The sequence below is a fragment of the Haematobia irritans genome, chromosome 3 (assembly GCF_050003625.1).
Source record: "Haematobia irritans isolate KBUSLIRL chromosome 3, ASM5000362v1, whole genome shotgun sequence".
Classification (NCBI taxonomy): Eukaryota; Metazoa; Arthropoda; class Insecta; order Diptera; family Muscidae; genus Haematobia; species Haematobia irritans.
In genome coordinates, this window is record NC_134399.1 from 101,703,897 (window position 1) to 101,721,838 (window position 17,942).

General features: G+C 30.8%; 1 protein-coding gene across 2 annotated transcripts in view; it reads left to right on the forward strand.

Moving 5' to 3' along the window:
* rut (adenylate cyclase rutabaga) overlaps positions 1 to 17,942 on the forward strand; it is a 439,239-nt gene that overhangs the window by 367,651 nt on the left and 53,646 nt on the right. For both annotated transcript variants that reach the window (XM_075302255.1, XM_075302254.1), the window contains exons 7-11: positions 289 to 557; positions 11,537 to 11,648; positions 11,731 to 11,858; positions 11,928 to 12,231; positions 12,313 to 12,540. In XM_075302255.1, the coding sequence (XP_075158370.1) occupies positions 289 to 557; positions 11,537 to 11,648; positions 11,731 to 11,858; positions 11,928 to 12,231; positions 12,313 to 12,540 (1,041 nt within the window). The remainder of the gene's footprint in view (positions 1 to 288; positions 558 to 11,536; positions 11,649 to 11,730; positions 11,859 to 11,927; positions 12,232 to 12,312; positions 12,541 to 17,942) is intronic.

Consider the following 17,942-nt stretch of genomic DNA (forward strand, 5'->3'; position numbering starts at 1 on the left):
CATTTCAACATTTTGATTTAATAAGACTGACTGATTATAGTCTTCAGAAAAATTGTTAGCATATTATTTTTTTTTTTGTAAGAAGTCAATTGTGGAGCTGTGTTGCCAGTATTGGATATTTTTGCCGCAATCATGTATATATTATACGATGAATTACATATAACCATATATTCCATTATGGTACATTTATGATTTCTTTTCTACATTATTGGTCCCACTTTCCACCATTGACCTTACGCTTGCCTTACATAGTCTAATTAATATTTCCAATTATTTGTATTTTTTCAGCTAATAGCTAATATTGTTATGTTTATTGGAGTTAATGTGGCTGGCCTAGTCGTAAACATTATGATGGAGAGGGCACAGCGTCGTGCCTTTTTGGATACACGAAATTGCATTGCTGCTCGCCTAGAGATACAGGATGAAAATGAAAAACTCGAAAGACTTTTATTGTCGGTACTACCTCAGCATGTTGCAATGCAAATGAAGAATGACATACTCTCACCCGTAGCTGGTCAATTTCATAGAATTTACATACAAAAACATGAGAATGTAAGGTAAGTTGAAAAAAAAAGAATTTAACAAGTATTTTAATATAAGGTAAGAAATGTAGCAACGATGAATATTACAAAAAAACAAAAACAAGTGAGTAAAGTAGAAAGTCGGGCTGGGCCGACTATATCATACCCTAAACCACCCCTACAGAATTAATAAACAATATCGGTTAATAATTGCAACCGGAATCCTGCGACCAACAAATACATGGACAAACGGACGGACACCAAGGGGGCTAGATCGGCTTAGGAGGTGATTCTGAGTCGATCAATACAAATTTTTTATGGGGTCTTAAATCAATATTTCTGGCAGGCACATTTTTAGACAGATCAAAGTTATTATACCTTGATCACTATGTGACTTCGTGTATAAAGATGAATATTGAATTACTGTAATAATAGAAAAGATTATACCCCTAAATGATATACAATCACCCCACGTATGTTTACAAAATATTCGTATCAGGATCAGAGAATGAACCAAATTACATTTATGCTCCGTTCCAACCATATCAAAAAATGTCTGTTTCTGATGTGTAAAATAAAATCGATAAAGGGATTCTGCCCATAGGAGAAAGTCTCCTACACATGAACATTTTAATTATTTGGTGGTAATCACGAATTAACACTTTTAACACTAGGTTCAGGAGAAACGAGCAACATACGATATTATATATAGCCCCCAAACAAACCGTTCCCCAATCATAGAAAAATCATGATTGCCACTCGAGCCAAAAATAATCTATCAAAATTTTATTGCCATAGAAAAATTTGTCAAAATTTTATATTTCTATAGAAAATTTTGTCAAAATTTTATTTCTATAGAAAATTTTGTCAAAATATAACTTCGATACAAAATTTTGCCAAAAATTTAATTCTATAGAAAATTTTGTCAAAATATAATTTCGATACAAAATTTTGCCAAAAATTTATTTCTATAGAAAATTTTGTCAAAATTTTATTTCTATAGAAAATTTATGAAGCATTTCATATTTGGAGAGGAATATTTTGCAAAATTTTCCAAAACATCAAGAATTCTACCAATCTACCAAACAGTCAAAAATCTGCCATTTTTGGTAGTATCGTGTTCATAATTGTATATAGCCCTCATATAAAGCGACCCCGATATTTCAATTCTGGCTCTATAATTACCGCACAAAAGTTCATATAGCCAAATTTTTATGTTTCTTGGAGTGTAACTTATTTTCGTTTTTGGGGCCCGTTTGCATTGTGGAAATAAACTGTAATATTACAAAGGAAAACGAAACCCAAATTCCTTAGTGGGATTGTGCTTCGTTTTCATGTGGGACCTTTTTTGGCTTTCTGGCATTTGACATGGTGTCAATTATACAAACTTAAGACTTTCTCCTATGGATAAAGAGATTCGTACTAGGTGACACATATGTAATTGTAATCTCAAAAATTCATATTTTATCCATCAGTTGGTTTTCATTTTCACGCGGTCGTTTAAATCAAAAGTGACCTGGCCTGTTCGTAAGTTCGGCCAGGCCGAATCTTATGCATTAGCGTAGCTAGACAATTTTCCTAGGGGGGGCTATAGCCACCCTAGCTAAAAATTTATAGACTGAACTTATAGGTTCAATTATTGTTTTATTTCATAAAAAAGAATAAAAAAATAGACATCAAAATAATATATAATAAAGCAACTAGAAGTATTTCCACACTTTTCCCAGCAAAAAAAAAATGGGATTTGTTTTAAAGGCACAACTTTAAAAGCACTTCCAAAAATGTCCTCACAAAGAAGTTAATTATATTAACTACACATGCAGCTTTTTACTTTAGTTTTTTCATATTTTAATGCGTAATTTTTGTTTTCTTTTTTCAAATAGTTTCAAAAAAGAGTAAGAATAAATAAAATGGTAAAAATTATTCAAATTTTGCCACAAAAATGCTAAATCCATTATAGAAAAATCAATCATTTTTGAAAATATTCAAACAAGCGTTAGAATGCATTAAAAATCATAAAAAAATATAAAAATTATTATAAATTAATGTTTCTTGAAGCTCGAGGTCTTTATAAATATTTATATAATTCTAACAAAAGGTCGACCAAAAATCAAAGAATTTTTTAATTCACATTCAAAACTCGGAATTCGAATCACACCGTAAGAAGTGATGCAAATTTATTGCAACGGCTGTTGAAACGGTGGACATTCGTTCTATGACGAGTTCCTATTACATGCATCGCTTCTCCGCCAATTTTGCACCACTTCCGGACCCAAAAAGAACATTTTCACTTCTTTTTTGGCAAAGCTTTTTTGCAGCATTATTAAGATATTGATTTATGGAAGAATAGTGTTAATACCAATTACTATTTTTTAATTAAGATGACTAAACCAGACTAAACAATATAATAAAGGAGCTTTACAACCTCTTTCTGTATGTCGACTAAAATGGAAACAAACGGCAGAATTTATAACCAAAAACAGCTGTTTCTATGCATTTCAGTCGATCGATTGAACTCGTTCGACATACAGAAACAGGCTGTTAGTTATTCAACTAAACCATAAGTTCAATCACAGCTCTATTTCATAAATATCAGACTTCAAACATTGCCATCGGCAACTGCTACCACAACCCAAGTAATTCGATTGTGCATGAAAGTCTTTAGCGGAACTTTGTGCGGTTGTATATACTTCTTTAATTTTTATAAAAATGTAAAATCGTAAATAGGTTTTCAAATTCTGGGGGGGGCTAAATTTTTTCTGGGGGGGTCTAAGCCCCCTCCCCAGAGGCCTTCCTACGCTTATGATCTTATGTACCCTCCACCATGGATTACGTAGAAACTTCTACTAAATACTGTCATCCACAGTCGAATTACTTGGGTTGCGGTAACACTTGCCACTGGAGAGGTATTTTAAAAATTCCTAACACCGTCTTCTAAATTGTAAGTTAGTCCATGTTAGGTTAGGTTAGGTTAGGTGGCAGCCCGATGTATCAGGCTTACTTAGACTATTCAGTCCATTGTGATACCACATTGGTGAACTTCTCTCTTATCACTGAGTGCTGCCCGATTCCATGTAAAGCTCAATGACAAGGGACCTCTTTTTTATAGCAGAGTCCAAACGGCGTTCCACATTGCAGTAAAACCACTTAGAGAACCTTTGAAACCCTCAGAAATGTCACCAACATTACTGAGGTGGAATAATCCACCACTGAAAAAACGTTTTGGTGTTCGGTTGAAGCAGGAATCGAACCCACGACCTTGTGTATGCAAGGCGGGCATTCTAACCATTGCACCACGGTGGCTCCCAAGTTAGTCCATACGTGGTATATATTAAACTAAAAAAAGCCGTATATAATTCAGTTTGACAAAATTTTATATAGAAATAAAAAAATTTCTATAGAAATAAAATTTTGACAACATTTGCTATAGAAATAAAATTTTAACAAAATTTTCTATAGAATTAAATTTTGAAAAAAAAAATCTATTGGAATATAATTTTGAAAAAAATTTCTATAGAAATAAAACTTTGACAAAATTTTCTATAGAAATAAAATTTTGACAAAATTTTCTATAGAAATAATAGTTTGACAAAATTTTCAATAGAAATAAAATTTTAAAAAAAAATTTCTATAGGAATAACATTTTGAAAAAATTTTCTATAGAAATAAAATTTTGAAAAAAAATTTCTATAGACATAAAATTTTGAAAAAATTTTCTATAGAAATAATAGTTTGACAAAATTTTCTATAGAAATAAAATTTTGAAAAAATTTCTGTAGGAATAAAATTTTGAAAAAATTTTCTATAGAAATAAAATTTTGAAAAAAAATTCTATAGACATAAAATTTTGAAAAAATTTTCTATAGACATAAAATTTTGACAAAATTTTCTATAGAAATAAATTTTGAAAAACTTTTCTATAGAAATAAATTTTGCAAAAAATTTTCTATAGAAATAAAATCGTAACAAAATTTTCTATAGTAATAAAATGTAGACAAAAATTCTATAGATATAAAATTTTGGTAGATTATTTTTGCCTCGAGTGGCAACCATGATTATGAACCGATATGGACCAACTTTTGTGTGATTGCGGATCGGCTATATATAACTTTAGCCTGATATGAACCAATTTTGGCATGGTTGTTAGCGGCCATATACTAGCGCAATGTGCCAAATTTCAACCAAATAGGATGAATTTTGCTCCTCCAAGAGGTTCCGGAGGTCAAATTTGGGGATCGGTTTATATGGGGGCTATATATGATTATGGACCAATTTTTGTCTGGTTATTACAGACCATATACTAACACCACGTACCAAATTTTAAACGGATCGGATAAATTTTGCTCCTCCAAGGGGCTACAGAGGTCAAGTCTGGAGATCGGTTTATATGGGGGCTATATATAATTATGATCCGATATGGATCAATTTTTGCATGGCTGTTAGAAACCATATACTAACACCACGTTCAAAATTTCAACCGGATCGGATGAAATTTGCTTCTTTTAGAGGCTCGGCAAGCCAAATCGGGGGATCGGTTTATATGGGGGCTATATATAATTATGGACCGATATGGATCAATTCCTACATGGTTATTAGAGACCATATACTTATACCACGTACCAAATTTTAAACGGGTCGGATAAATTTTGCTCCTCCAAGGGGCTCCAGAGGTCAAGTCTGGAGATCGGTTTACATGGGGGCTATATATAATTATGATCCGATATGGACCAATTTGTGCATGGCTGTTAGATACCATATACTAACACCACGTTCAAAATTTCAACCGGATCGGATAAATGTTGCTCCTCCATGCGGCTCAGAGGTCAAATCTGGGGATCGGTTTATGTGGGGGCTATATATAATTATGGACCAATTTTTGCATGGTTATTAGAGACGATATACTAACACCACCTACCAAGTTTCAACCGGATAGGATGAATTTTCCTCCACTAAGAGCCTCCGGAGGTCAAATCTGGGGATCGGTTTATTTGGGGGCTATATATAATTATGGACCGATATGGACCAATTTTAAAATTTCAACCAGATCGGATGAAATTTGTTTCTCTAAGAGGCTCCGCAAGGCAAATCTGGGTGTCGGTTTGTATGGGGGCTATACGTAAAAGTGGTCCATTTGCAACACCTTCCGACCTACATCAATAACAACTACTTATGCCAAGTTTCAAGTCGATAGCTTGTTTCGTTGGGAAGTTAGCGTGATTTCAACAGACGGACGAACGGACATGCTTAGATCGACTCAGAATTTCACCACGACCCAGAGTATATATATTTCGATGTGTTACAAACGGAATGACAAAGTTAATATACCCCCCATCCTATGGTGGAGGGTATAAAAATGGGCCCTAATTTTATTTTCGGGTCTATTTTCATTCTTGAGGAACTTTTAGCGTTGCCCCAGATTTGTGGCCCTGTTTCCTATAGGTTTTTGGGGCCCAGTTTCGTACCGTCATTTTCCGGATCTTCCTACCATCATAGGAAAAATTCCCTTCGTACAACAAATAAATAAAATATATTGAGTGAAACTATTGCAGTTGAGTACTCGTTTGCCTTCAAACGTTTGGTTCATTCGTTTGTTTAATTTAGTTTATTTTTTATTTATTTATTATAGATATAAATGAAATACTATTTGATATAAACTTAAAAGCAAATATGATTCGTATACAATTTGCATAAATACAATTTGTTGTTTTCCTTATATATGCATTCCATGCAACAAATTTCATTAAAATACCTGTTTCATTACTGGAAATTTTCCCCAATTGAATCATAAAACATTCCTTCTTTTTGGTTATGTATTCTCATTTCATTTTCACTGGACTTATGGCCAATTGACGTCACTGGTCTGACCCGTTATTGCAATTTTTGGACTTCATTGCCGGTTGATTGCATTCGATTGTCAGTGTCGATGTTTGTGTATCCATATATTTTTTGCCCTCTTTTAAATGGCAATGTTCGTATATTTTTTGTTTGTATAAAAGCACAGTTCTATACAATTTTGTTAAATTTTTAATTTGTCTTTCAACTCGAAACAATTTGATGTTCATTTAATTTTTGTTTTCTGTTTCCTTTCATTAAATCAATTTTTTACATATTTTTATATAATTAATCATTGTTTTTCCAATTACATTTTACTAATTGTACCAGGAAATTCAGTTGAAATATTTACATGTGCAAGTAATAAAGTTAGCGGAAGACCATCAGTGCGTATGAATATTTGAAAATTAATTTCATAGTAATAATTCGTATACGGCAGGGTGGTGAAATTTAAATTAGGCCTTTCTTAATTTGTAGTTTAAGGTCGGTATTAAGATCGCATTCGCGAGCTAATTGTTGCTTTGGATCATTCACCAATTGTTGCTTTGGATCATTCCCCATCCCGCTATATTAAAACTTGATAGCCCCCATATAAACCGACTCTCAGATTTGGCTTGCGGTGCTTCTAAGAGAAGCATATTTCATCCGATCCGGCTTAAATTTGGACATGGAGTTGGTATATGGTCTCTAACAACCATGCCAAAATTGGTCCATATCGGTCCATAATTATATATAGCCCCCATATAAACCGATCCCCAGCTGTGACCTCCGGAGGCTCTTAGTGGAGCAAAATTCATCCGATCCGGTTGAAACTTGGTATGTAGTGTTAGTGTATGGTCTGTAATAACTATGCAAAAATTGGTCCATATCGGTCCATAATTATATACATATAAACCGATCACCAGACTTGACCTCTGGAGCCCCTTGAAGAAGCAAAATTTATCCGATCCCTTTAAAATTTGGTACGTGGTGCTAGTATATGGTATCTACCACCCATGGAAAAATTGGTCCATAATCATATATATTTGGGCTATAAACCGCTCCCCAAATTTAACCTCCGGAACCTCTTGGAAGAGCAAAATTCATCCGATTCGGTTGAAATTTGGTACATTGCGCTAGTATATGGCCGCTAACAACCATGCCAAAATTCTTCCATATCGGGCTAAAGTTATATATAGCCAATCCGCAATCACACAAAAATTGGTCCATATCGGTTCATAATCATGGTTGCCACTCAAGGCAAAAATAATCTACCAGAATTTTGGTCAAAATTTTATTACTATAGAAAATTTTGGTTAAAATTTTACTACTATAGAACATTTTGTCAAAATTTTATTACTATAGAAAATTTTGACAAAATTTTATTTTTATAGAAAATTACGTCACGATTTTATTTCTATAAAAAAATTTCTCAACATTTTATTTCTATAGAAAATTTTATTTCTATAGAAAATTTTATTGCTATAGACAATATTTTTATAGAAAATTTTATTTCTATAGAAAATTTTGGTAAAATTTATTTCTATTGAAAATGTTGTCAAAATTTTATTTCTATAAAAAATTTTCTCAAAATGTTATTTCCATAGAAAATTTTGACAAAAATTTATTTCTATAGAAAGTTTTTTCAAAATTTTATTTCTATAGAAATTTTTCTCAAAATTTTATTTCTATAGAAAATTTTGTCAAAATTTTATTTCTATATCAAATTTTGTCAAACTGAATTATATACGTATTTAATTGGCTTTTTTTAGTTTAATATATACACTTATGGACTAACTTACAATTTAGAAGACGGTGTTAGGAATTTTTAAGATTCCTTGCCATTGGCAAGTGTTACCGCAACCCAAGTAATTCGACTGTGGATGACAGTCTTTAGTAGAATTTTCTGCGCAATCCATGGTGGAGGGTACATAAGATTCTGCCTGGCCGAACTTACGGCCATATATACTTGTTTTAATTTTTTTTCGGCATTTATTTTTTCCATTAAAAAAAAAAAATAAAAATTATTACAGATTTTAAATTTTGTCAAAATTTTCTATATAAATTAAATTGTGTCAAAATTTTCTATATAAATTAAATTTTGAGAAAATTTTGTATATAAATAAAATTTTGGCTAAATTTTCTATATAAATAAAATTTTGACAAAATTTTCTATATAAATAAAATTTTGACAAAATTTTCTATATAAATAAAATTTTGACAAAATTTTCTATATAAATAAAATTTTGACGAAATTTTCTATATAAATAAAATTTTGACAAAATTTTCTATATAAATAAAATTTTGACAAAAATGTTCTATAGAAATAAAATTTTCTACAGAAATAAAATTTTGACAAAATTTTCTATAGAAATATAATTTTGACAAAAGTTTCTAAAGAAATATAATTTTGTACAGAAATAAAATTTTGACAAAATTTTCTATAGAAATAAAAAATAGTGTAAACTCAAACGCTGTGGCGAGCAAGTTACTTTGTCTTATTAAAAAAAAATAATTTCCCTGAGGACGGACAACGATGGTGTTCGAAATATTGGAAAGAATTTAAAATTTGTTTTATTACAACATGACCTCAAGCCTTACAAACTTTACAAATAGAAATAAAATTTTAACACACTTTTCTATAGAAATAAAAATTTGACAAAAATTTGTATAGAAATAAAATTTTGACGAAATTTTCTATAGAAATAACATTTTAACACAATTTTTGGTAGAAATAGAATTTTAACACAATTTTCATAGAAATAAAATTTTCTATAGAAATAAAAATTTGACAAAATTGTCTATAGAAATAAAATTTTGACAAAATTGTCTATAGAAATAAAATGTTGACAAAATTTTCTATAGAAATAAAATTTTCACAAATTTTTCTATAGAAATAAAATTTTGACAACATTTTCTATTGAAATAAAATGTTGACAAAATTTTCTATAGAAATAACAATTTGACACAATTTTCTGTAGAAATAAAATTTTGACAAAATTTTCTATAGAAATAAAATTTTTACAAAAGTTTCTATAGGAATAAAATTTGGGCAAAATTTTCTATAGAAATAAAATTTTTACAAAAATTTCTATTGAAGTAGTATTTTGCCAAAATTTTCTATAGAAATAAAATTTCCTACAGAAATAAAATTTTAAAAAAAATTTCTATAGAAACAAACTTTCCTACAGATATAAAATTTTGACAAAATTTTCTATAGAAATAAAAATTTTACAATATTTTCTATAGAAATAAAATGTTGACAACATTTTTTATAGAAATAAATTTTGACAAAATTTTCTATAGAAATAAAATTTTGACAAAATTGTCTATAGAAATAAAATTTTCACAAAATTTTCTATAGAAATAACAATTTAACACAATTTTCTGTAGAAATAAAATTTTGTCAAAATTTTCTATAGAAATAAAATGTTTACAAAAGTTTCTATAGGAATGGGAGCCACCGTGGTGCAATGGTTAGCATGCCCGCCTTGCATACACAAGGTCGTGGGTTCGATTCCTGCTACGACCGAACACCAAAAAGTTTTTCAGCGGTGGATTATCCCACCTCAGTAATGCTGGTGACATTTCTGAGGGTTTCAAAGCTTCTCTAAGTGGTATCACTGGAATGTGGAACGCCGTTCGGACTCGGCTATAAAAAGGAGGTCCCTTGTCATTGAGCTTAACATGGAATCGGGCAGCACTCAGTGATAAGAGAGAAGTTCACCACTGTGGTATCACAATGGACTGAATAGTCTAAGTGAGCCTGATACATCGGGCTGCCACATAACCTAACCTAACCTAACCTTCTATAGGAATAAAATTTTGACAAAATTTTCTATAGAAATAACATTTTGACAAAATTTTCTATAGAAATAAAATTTTGACAAAATTGTCTACAGAAATAAAATTTTCACAAAATTTTCTATAGAAATAACAATTTAACACAATTTTCTGTAGAAATAAAATTTTGACAAAATTGTCTACAGAAATAAAATTGTGACAAAATTTTCTATAGAAATAAAATTTTGACAAAATTTTCTATAGGAATAAAATTTTGACAAAATTTTCTATAGAAATAAAATATTGACAAAATTGTCTATAGAAATAAAATTTTCACAAAATTTTGTATAGAAATAACAATTTAACACAATTTTCTGTAGAAATAAAAATTTGTCAAAATTTTCTACAGAAATAAAATTTTGACAAAATTTTCTATAGAAATAAAATTTTGACAAAATTTTCTATAGAAATAAAATTTTTACAAAAGTTTCTATAGTAATAAAATTTTGACAAAATTTTCTATAGAAATAAAATGTTGACAAAATTTTCTATAGAAATAAAATTGTGACAAAATTTTCTATTGAAGTAGAATTTTGACAAAATTTTCTATAGAAATAAAATTTCCTTCAGAAATAAAATTTTGACAAAATTTCCTACAGAAATAAAATTTTGACAAAATGTTCTATAGAAATAAAATTTTCACAATATTTTCTATAGAAATATCATTTTGACAAAATTTTCTATAGAAATAAAATTTTGACAACATTTTTTATAGAAATAAAATTTTGACAAAATTTTCTATAGAAATAAAATTTTAACAAAATGTTCTATAGAAATAAAATTTTGACAAAATGTTCTATAGAAACAAAATTTCCTACAGAAATATAATTTTGACAAAATTTTCTATAGAAATATAATTTTGACAAAAGTTTCTAAAGAAAGAAAAAATTTCTATAGAAATAATATTTTGACAAAATTTTCTATAGAAATAAAATTTTGACAAAATTTTCTATAAAAATAAAATTTTGCAAATGTTTTTTGGTAAATTCTGAGTTGGTCGATATATCTTTTATAGAGTCTAAAGTCAATAATACTAATAGGCACATTTGCTTGCAGCGTAACGTTAGGGTATAAAGAGTAAAGAATACCACCCAATTCACGAGAATTGATTTGATATATCAACCTTTTTCTATCAGTTACAACATCAATAAAAAAGGAAATCAATGAAACTGCAAAACTTTATCACATTTTGAATCATTTTATTTATAAATATTTATGTTGAAATTTTACTAGCGTATTTTACGTTTTTTCTTGTGAACCTTCTTGTGGGTAACTGAAAACGTTAGGATAAACTCTGCAATTAATCAAAATTAAAAAGAGAAGAAATCTAATCTATTACGTTTTTTCCTATATATTTACAGCATTTTATTTGCCGATATAGTAGGATTTACGGTACTCTCGTCACAGTGTAGTGCACAGGAATTGGTAAGACTGTTGAATGAACTTTTCGGAAGATTTGATCAATTGGCGCATGTAAGTACAAAAATATGAAAAGTTTTAGAAAATGTTTTCAAATTGTTTAATAATATTATTTATATCCATTAATATTATATAGGATAATCATTGTTTGCGCATTAAAATCCTAGGAGATTGTTACTATTGTGTTTCCGGTTTACCGGAACCACGTAAAGATCATGCCAAATGTACAGTAGAAATGGGTTTAGATATGATAGATGCTATAGCGTAAGTATTTACAGATATTTTAAAATATAAATAAATAAAATGAAAAATAATTGTTCTCTCAAATTTTAGTTCTGTGGTTGAAGCTACTGATGTTATGTTAAATATGCGTGTGGGTATCCATACGGGTAGGGTTTTATGTGGGGTTTTGGGCCTACGTAAATGGCAATTTGATGTATGGTCCAATGATGTTACTCTAGCCAATCACATGGAGTCGGGTGGTGAACCAGGTCGGGTACATGTAACACGAGCCACACTAGACGCCTTATCAGGAGAATATGAAGTTGAAGCTGGTCATGGGGATCAAAGGTCCTCATATCTTAGAGATCATGGGGTGGATACCTATTTTATAGTACCACCACCACATAGGCGTAAGGTATATATGAAAACCGGGATTGTGGTTGGGGATTTTTAAGATCTTCTTAATGGTATCTGATTGTTTTATTGTTTTTTCTAGCCCCTTATGTTAAACACTTTGGGTGTACGTTCGGCCATTGGATCTCGTCGAAAATTATCATTCCGCAATGTATCCAATGTGGTCATGCAATTATTACATACCATAAAATTCTCTGAACCTGTGCCATTCTCCAATATAGCCACTGGCTCATTTCCCTCCACAGGAGGTAATGGAGGTCGTGGCAGTACAGCAGGAGGAGATGGCCAATTGGAAAAAGGAGGTCGTAAGGTAAGTTTTCCAGAACAAAAGAGAGTTTTCAGTTTTGTACAAAAAACCCTTCGGCACTAATATACTACTAACCTTCCCTCAAATGATACCAAACGAAAGCAAAAATAATAAAGAAAGGCTTTCGCAGGTGCAATATAATCCTTATATATGTAATTATGAAAAAAACACGCATTTACAAAAATTATTTCATTAGAGCTTTTCACACCATTTTTGCTTTGAAAGCCACTAATTTGAAAAAGAAAACTTAGCATTTCCCCCCCACTTCAAATATTATTTGCATGCACTTGAAATTATGACAAACTATAAAACATCACACCACCACATTAGATGCGCAATAAAAACCCAATACTAACTAACCAACCACTTTAAAACAAAATAAAATTTTTAATAAAACACGTCTAATACATAAACAAACGAAAAAAAACACAACACTAAGCTTTTATTAATTAAGTTTTTCCTTTTTTTCGTTCTTCTTTTTATGCCTTCTTTTTTACAACGAATTGGCATCGCTTTTTTTAAACCTTAAATATTGTTTTGTAATTTTAAAAATTTGTTTTAAACAATTAACAAAACCCCACAACCAACACCAATCTATCCACTTGGAACTTTTCTAATCCTTAACTATTTTACTCTTTTCTAATCTATAAACTTTTATGACTAAATTTTATTATTTTTTTAAATACATTTTAATTTTATTAAATTATATTGATTTGTTTGGTTATTTTATTTATCTTCTTTTATTCTTCTTCCCTCTCTTTTCATTTTCTTTATGGTTTTTTGTTGTTGTCAATGTTGTAATTTATATTCCAGGATGCGGTAAGTGTTTTATGTACTCCCTTTTCTCTTTCGTCTCTTCTTTTTTATCTCCGAATTTATGATTTTGTTTAATTTAATTTTATTATCCATAAAAAACAAAACTAATGGATAATTCTCGATTTATAATTTTTCCAAAACATAACTATACACAGTGTGTAATAATAAAACATAAATAAATGATGATGACATAAAATGGAATAGTTAATAGAAATTTAAATATTTAAATTTTATCTCAACTAATGCAACGAACTTAGTTAGCTAACGTAAAGTATCGGAACGAAAAATATATACTATAATGTTATCATATATAACAAAGGCCAGATTTTAACTTAAACACAATAGCTTGTAGACACATGTAACTTAACGCACATATACTAACCAAATATTGTATAAAGTTATAAAATTTAATATGGTTTAATTAGCATAAAGTTATATAAAATTATCATTATATAATTTTATGTACTATTGTGGGCAACAAGAAAGTGAATTTTAAAATCGAATAACAATTTCGCTTCTTATTAAAGGAGCAACATTTACGAAATTATTTGAAAAATATAAACGACTGTGTTGCAGTAGAGCTCGACCGAAGCCAAAGCCGATGTTCACAAAAAATGCTATTATCAGCCGAAGCCGGTAGTTTTTCTAAAATTTTTAATTAAAGATCCCAGCAAAAAAGCGTCGCCAAGAAAGTAGTGAAAATGTTCTTTTTGGATCCGGAAGTGGAGCAAAATTATCGTAGAAGCTATGAATTTAACATGAGCTTGTCATAGGACGGATTCCACTATTTCCACAGCCGTTACACTGAATATGCATCACTTCTTAAGGTATGCTACGAACTAGTATTTTCGATGTGAACTAAAAAAATTTTGTGATATTTTCATAAATAAATAATAAAAAAAAATTTTTTTGTGATTTTTAATGCATTCTAACGTTTGTTCTCAAATATTTTCAAAAATTCGCAATTTTTATACTCTGCGCCACACTGTGGAACAGAGTATTATAAGTTACCCAGCAAAAAATGCGTCGCCAAAAAAGTAATGAAAATGTTCTTTTTGGATCCAGAAGTGGTGCAAAATTGACGCAGAAGCGATGAATTTATTTTGCATCAATTTGCATCACTTCTTTAGGTGTGACCCGAATTCAATGTTTTGGATGTAATTTAAAACATTCTGTGATATTTTGTCAAATTAATAATTTTTATAATTTTTTATAATTTTTAATGGATTCTAACGCTTAACGCAAACGTTAGACCTCAAATATTTTCAAAAATTCACAATTTTCTCAGATTGGATTTAGCATTTTTTTCGACAAAATTTAAATGATTTGTACCATATTATGAATTCTTACTCTATTTTTAACCTCTTTGAAACAAAAAAAGTTAAAATTACCCATTAAAAGTATGAAAAAAATCTTCCTGGGTAGTTAAAATAAAGAACATCATTGGGAGTGCATCTTCTGGAAGTGCTTTTAAAGTTGTGCCTTTGGATGAACTTTCAAACTTTTTTGCTGGGTAATGCATATGTTTCCAACACCTAAAAGGAGACGAGATAGACATATGGTGTCTTTGGCAATATTGCTCAGGACAATACTGCTCAGATTTAAATGTATGTATTTAAAACAAAAACCTTTATATAACTATAGCACCCAATACATTTGACGGATTTGATATGGTATCGAATATTTGGATCAACAAAGTCGTGCAGGGTATAATACTCGTATAGTCGATCCCGCTCGACTTTAGACGTACCTTACATGTTCTAGAATGGATTTAGCATTTTTTTTTGTGACAAAATTGAAATAGTTTGTACCATTTTATTAAACCTTACTCCAACTTACAACAAAACAAGGTTAAAAATATAAAAATATCGAGTTATAACAAATTGAATTAACAAAAAACTTCCTGAGTAGTTAATATAAAGAACATCTTTGGGAGGACATTTTTTGTAGTGCTTTTAAAGATGTGCTTTTAGAAGTAATTCCAAATTTTTTTGCTGGGATGTTTCGAGTGTTAAACGAAGACATAAAAACCAACAACAAAAGGTAATTGAGCTCAAGTCTTATGATATTCTTTTAGAACTTACGCACTTTTTGATATAAAAAATTTTGCAGTTTGATATAAAAATAACAAGTATATACGGCCGTAAGTTCGGCCAGGCCGAATCTTATGTACCCTCCACCATGGATTGCGTAGAAACTTCTACGAAAGACTGTCATCTACAACCGAATTACTTGGGTTGTGGTATCTTAAAACTTCTTAACATCGTTTTCTAAATTGTGAGTTAGTCCATACGTGGTATATACTAGACAAAAAAGGTATGTATAGGCAAGTCTACAAATAATTACGAATCGATATGGACTTTTGCACGGTACGTAGAGACCCAGAATTGAAATATGGGGGTCGCTTATATGGGGGCTATATACAATTATGAACTTGATATGGACCAATTTTTGTGTGATTGGGGATCGATTTATCTGAGGGCTATATATAACTATAGACCGATATGGACCTAGTTAGGCATGGTTGTTAACGGCCATATACTAGCACAATGTACCAAATTTCAACTGACTCGGATGAAATTTGCTCCTCCAAGAGGTTCCAAAACCAAATCTCGGGATCGGTTTATATGAGGGCTATATATGATTATGGACTGATATGGACCACTTTTGCCGTGGTTGTTAAGTATCATATACTACCACCACGTACCAAATTTCAAGCAGATCGGATGAATTTTGCTTCTCGAAAAGCCACCGGAGGTCAAATCTGGGGATCGGTTTATATGGGGACTCTATATAAATATGGGCTGATATGAACCAATTCCTGCATGGTTGTTGGATACCATATACTAACATCACGTACCAAATTTCAACCGAATAGGATAAATTTTGCTCTTCCAAGAGGATCCGGAGGTCAAATCTGGGGTTCGGTTTATATGGAGGCTATATATAATTATGGACCGATTTCGACCAATTTTTGCATGGGTGTTTGAGACCATATATTAACACCACGTACCAAATTTCAACTGAATCAGATGAATTTTGGTCTTCCAAGAGGTTCCGGAGGTCAAATCTGGTGATCGCTTTATATGAGGGTTATATATAATGATGGACCGATGTGGACCAATTTTTGCATGGTTTTGAGAGACCATATACTAACACCATGTACCAAATTTCAGCCGGATCGGATGAAATTCTCTTCTCTTTGAGGCTCCGCAAGCCAAATCTGGGAATCGGTTAATATGGGGGCTATATATAATTATGGACCGATGTGAACCAATTTGTGCGTGATTGTTAGATACCATATACCAACATCATGTACCAAATTTCAGCTGGATCAGATGAAATATGCTTTTCTTAGAGGCTCCGAAAGCCAAATTTGAGGGTCCATTTATATGGTGGCTATACGTAAAAGTTGACCGATGTGGCCCATTGGCAAAACCATCCGACCTACATCAATAACAACTACTTGTGCCAAGTTGCAAGTCGATAGCTTGTTTCGTTCGGAAGTTATTTCAACAGACGGACGGACGGACGGACATGCTTAGATCGACTCAGCATTTCACCACGACCTAGAATATATATACTCTATGGTGTTTTAGAGCAATATTTTGATGTGCTACAAACGGAATGACAAAGTTAGTATACCCCCATCCTATGGTGGATGGTATAAAAACTTCCTGAGTAGTTAATATAAAGAACATCCTTGGGAGGACAGTTTCTCCAAGGTAATAATTGCATGTACTTTTCCGAAAAACGTGACATGTCCCAAACCTACACAGAAAAAAGTATACTCCACATTTTATGATTTCCTCAAACCAGGAAAATGTCCGCTGTACTTTTTAACTACAACTCACGAAATTACACGCTCCCATAGAAGAAAAAATTAACTTAAAGTAAAGAAGAAAATCATTGGCACCAAATCATGTCCATTGTAATCATACAGTCGTTCATTCTTACTACTTTTAGGAATCGTACGAAAATGGTCACTGAACTTTATAAAATATTTGAGACATACATAAAAAAGGAAAATGCCATTGGCATATGGAAAATTTCCAAAAAAAAAAAAAATAATAAAATCTAATGACAACCAAATAATTTTTTTTACAATAAAAATAATTTAAATTTAGTGTTAGTTTAACTACGGATTTTTTTCGGTGTGGAACAAGGCAAAACAGTCAATTTTCAGTGATACAGAAAGGTTCGATTTCCAATTTTCTTCCAAGAAATCAGGAAAACTTACCGCCGAAAATGGATTGCTCTTCGCCACTTTCATCCGCCGTATAGTCCTGACTTGGCACCGAATGACTTTCTTTTCTTTTCGTGCGTAAAAAAATAAATGAGACGTCAAAGTTTTTCGACAGCTGAAAAAGTGGTTGATGCGCCCAGAATGCATGTTTTGGAGATATCTCAATCAGAGTGGCAAAAGTACTTCGACAATTGACCAGCAATAAAAAATTCGAAGTTATTCTAAAGGCACAACATTAAAAGCATTTCCCAAATAAGTTATTTATTTTAACTACACACACACAAATTTTTTAAATTTTGTCGGAAAAAAATGCAAAATCCATTCTAGAAATATTGCGAATTTT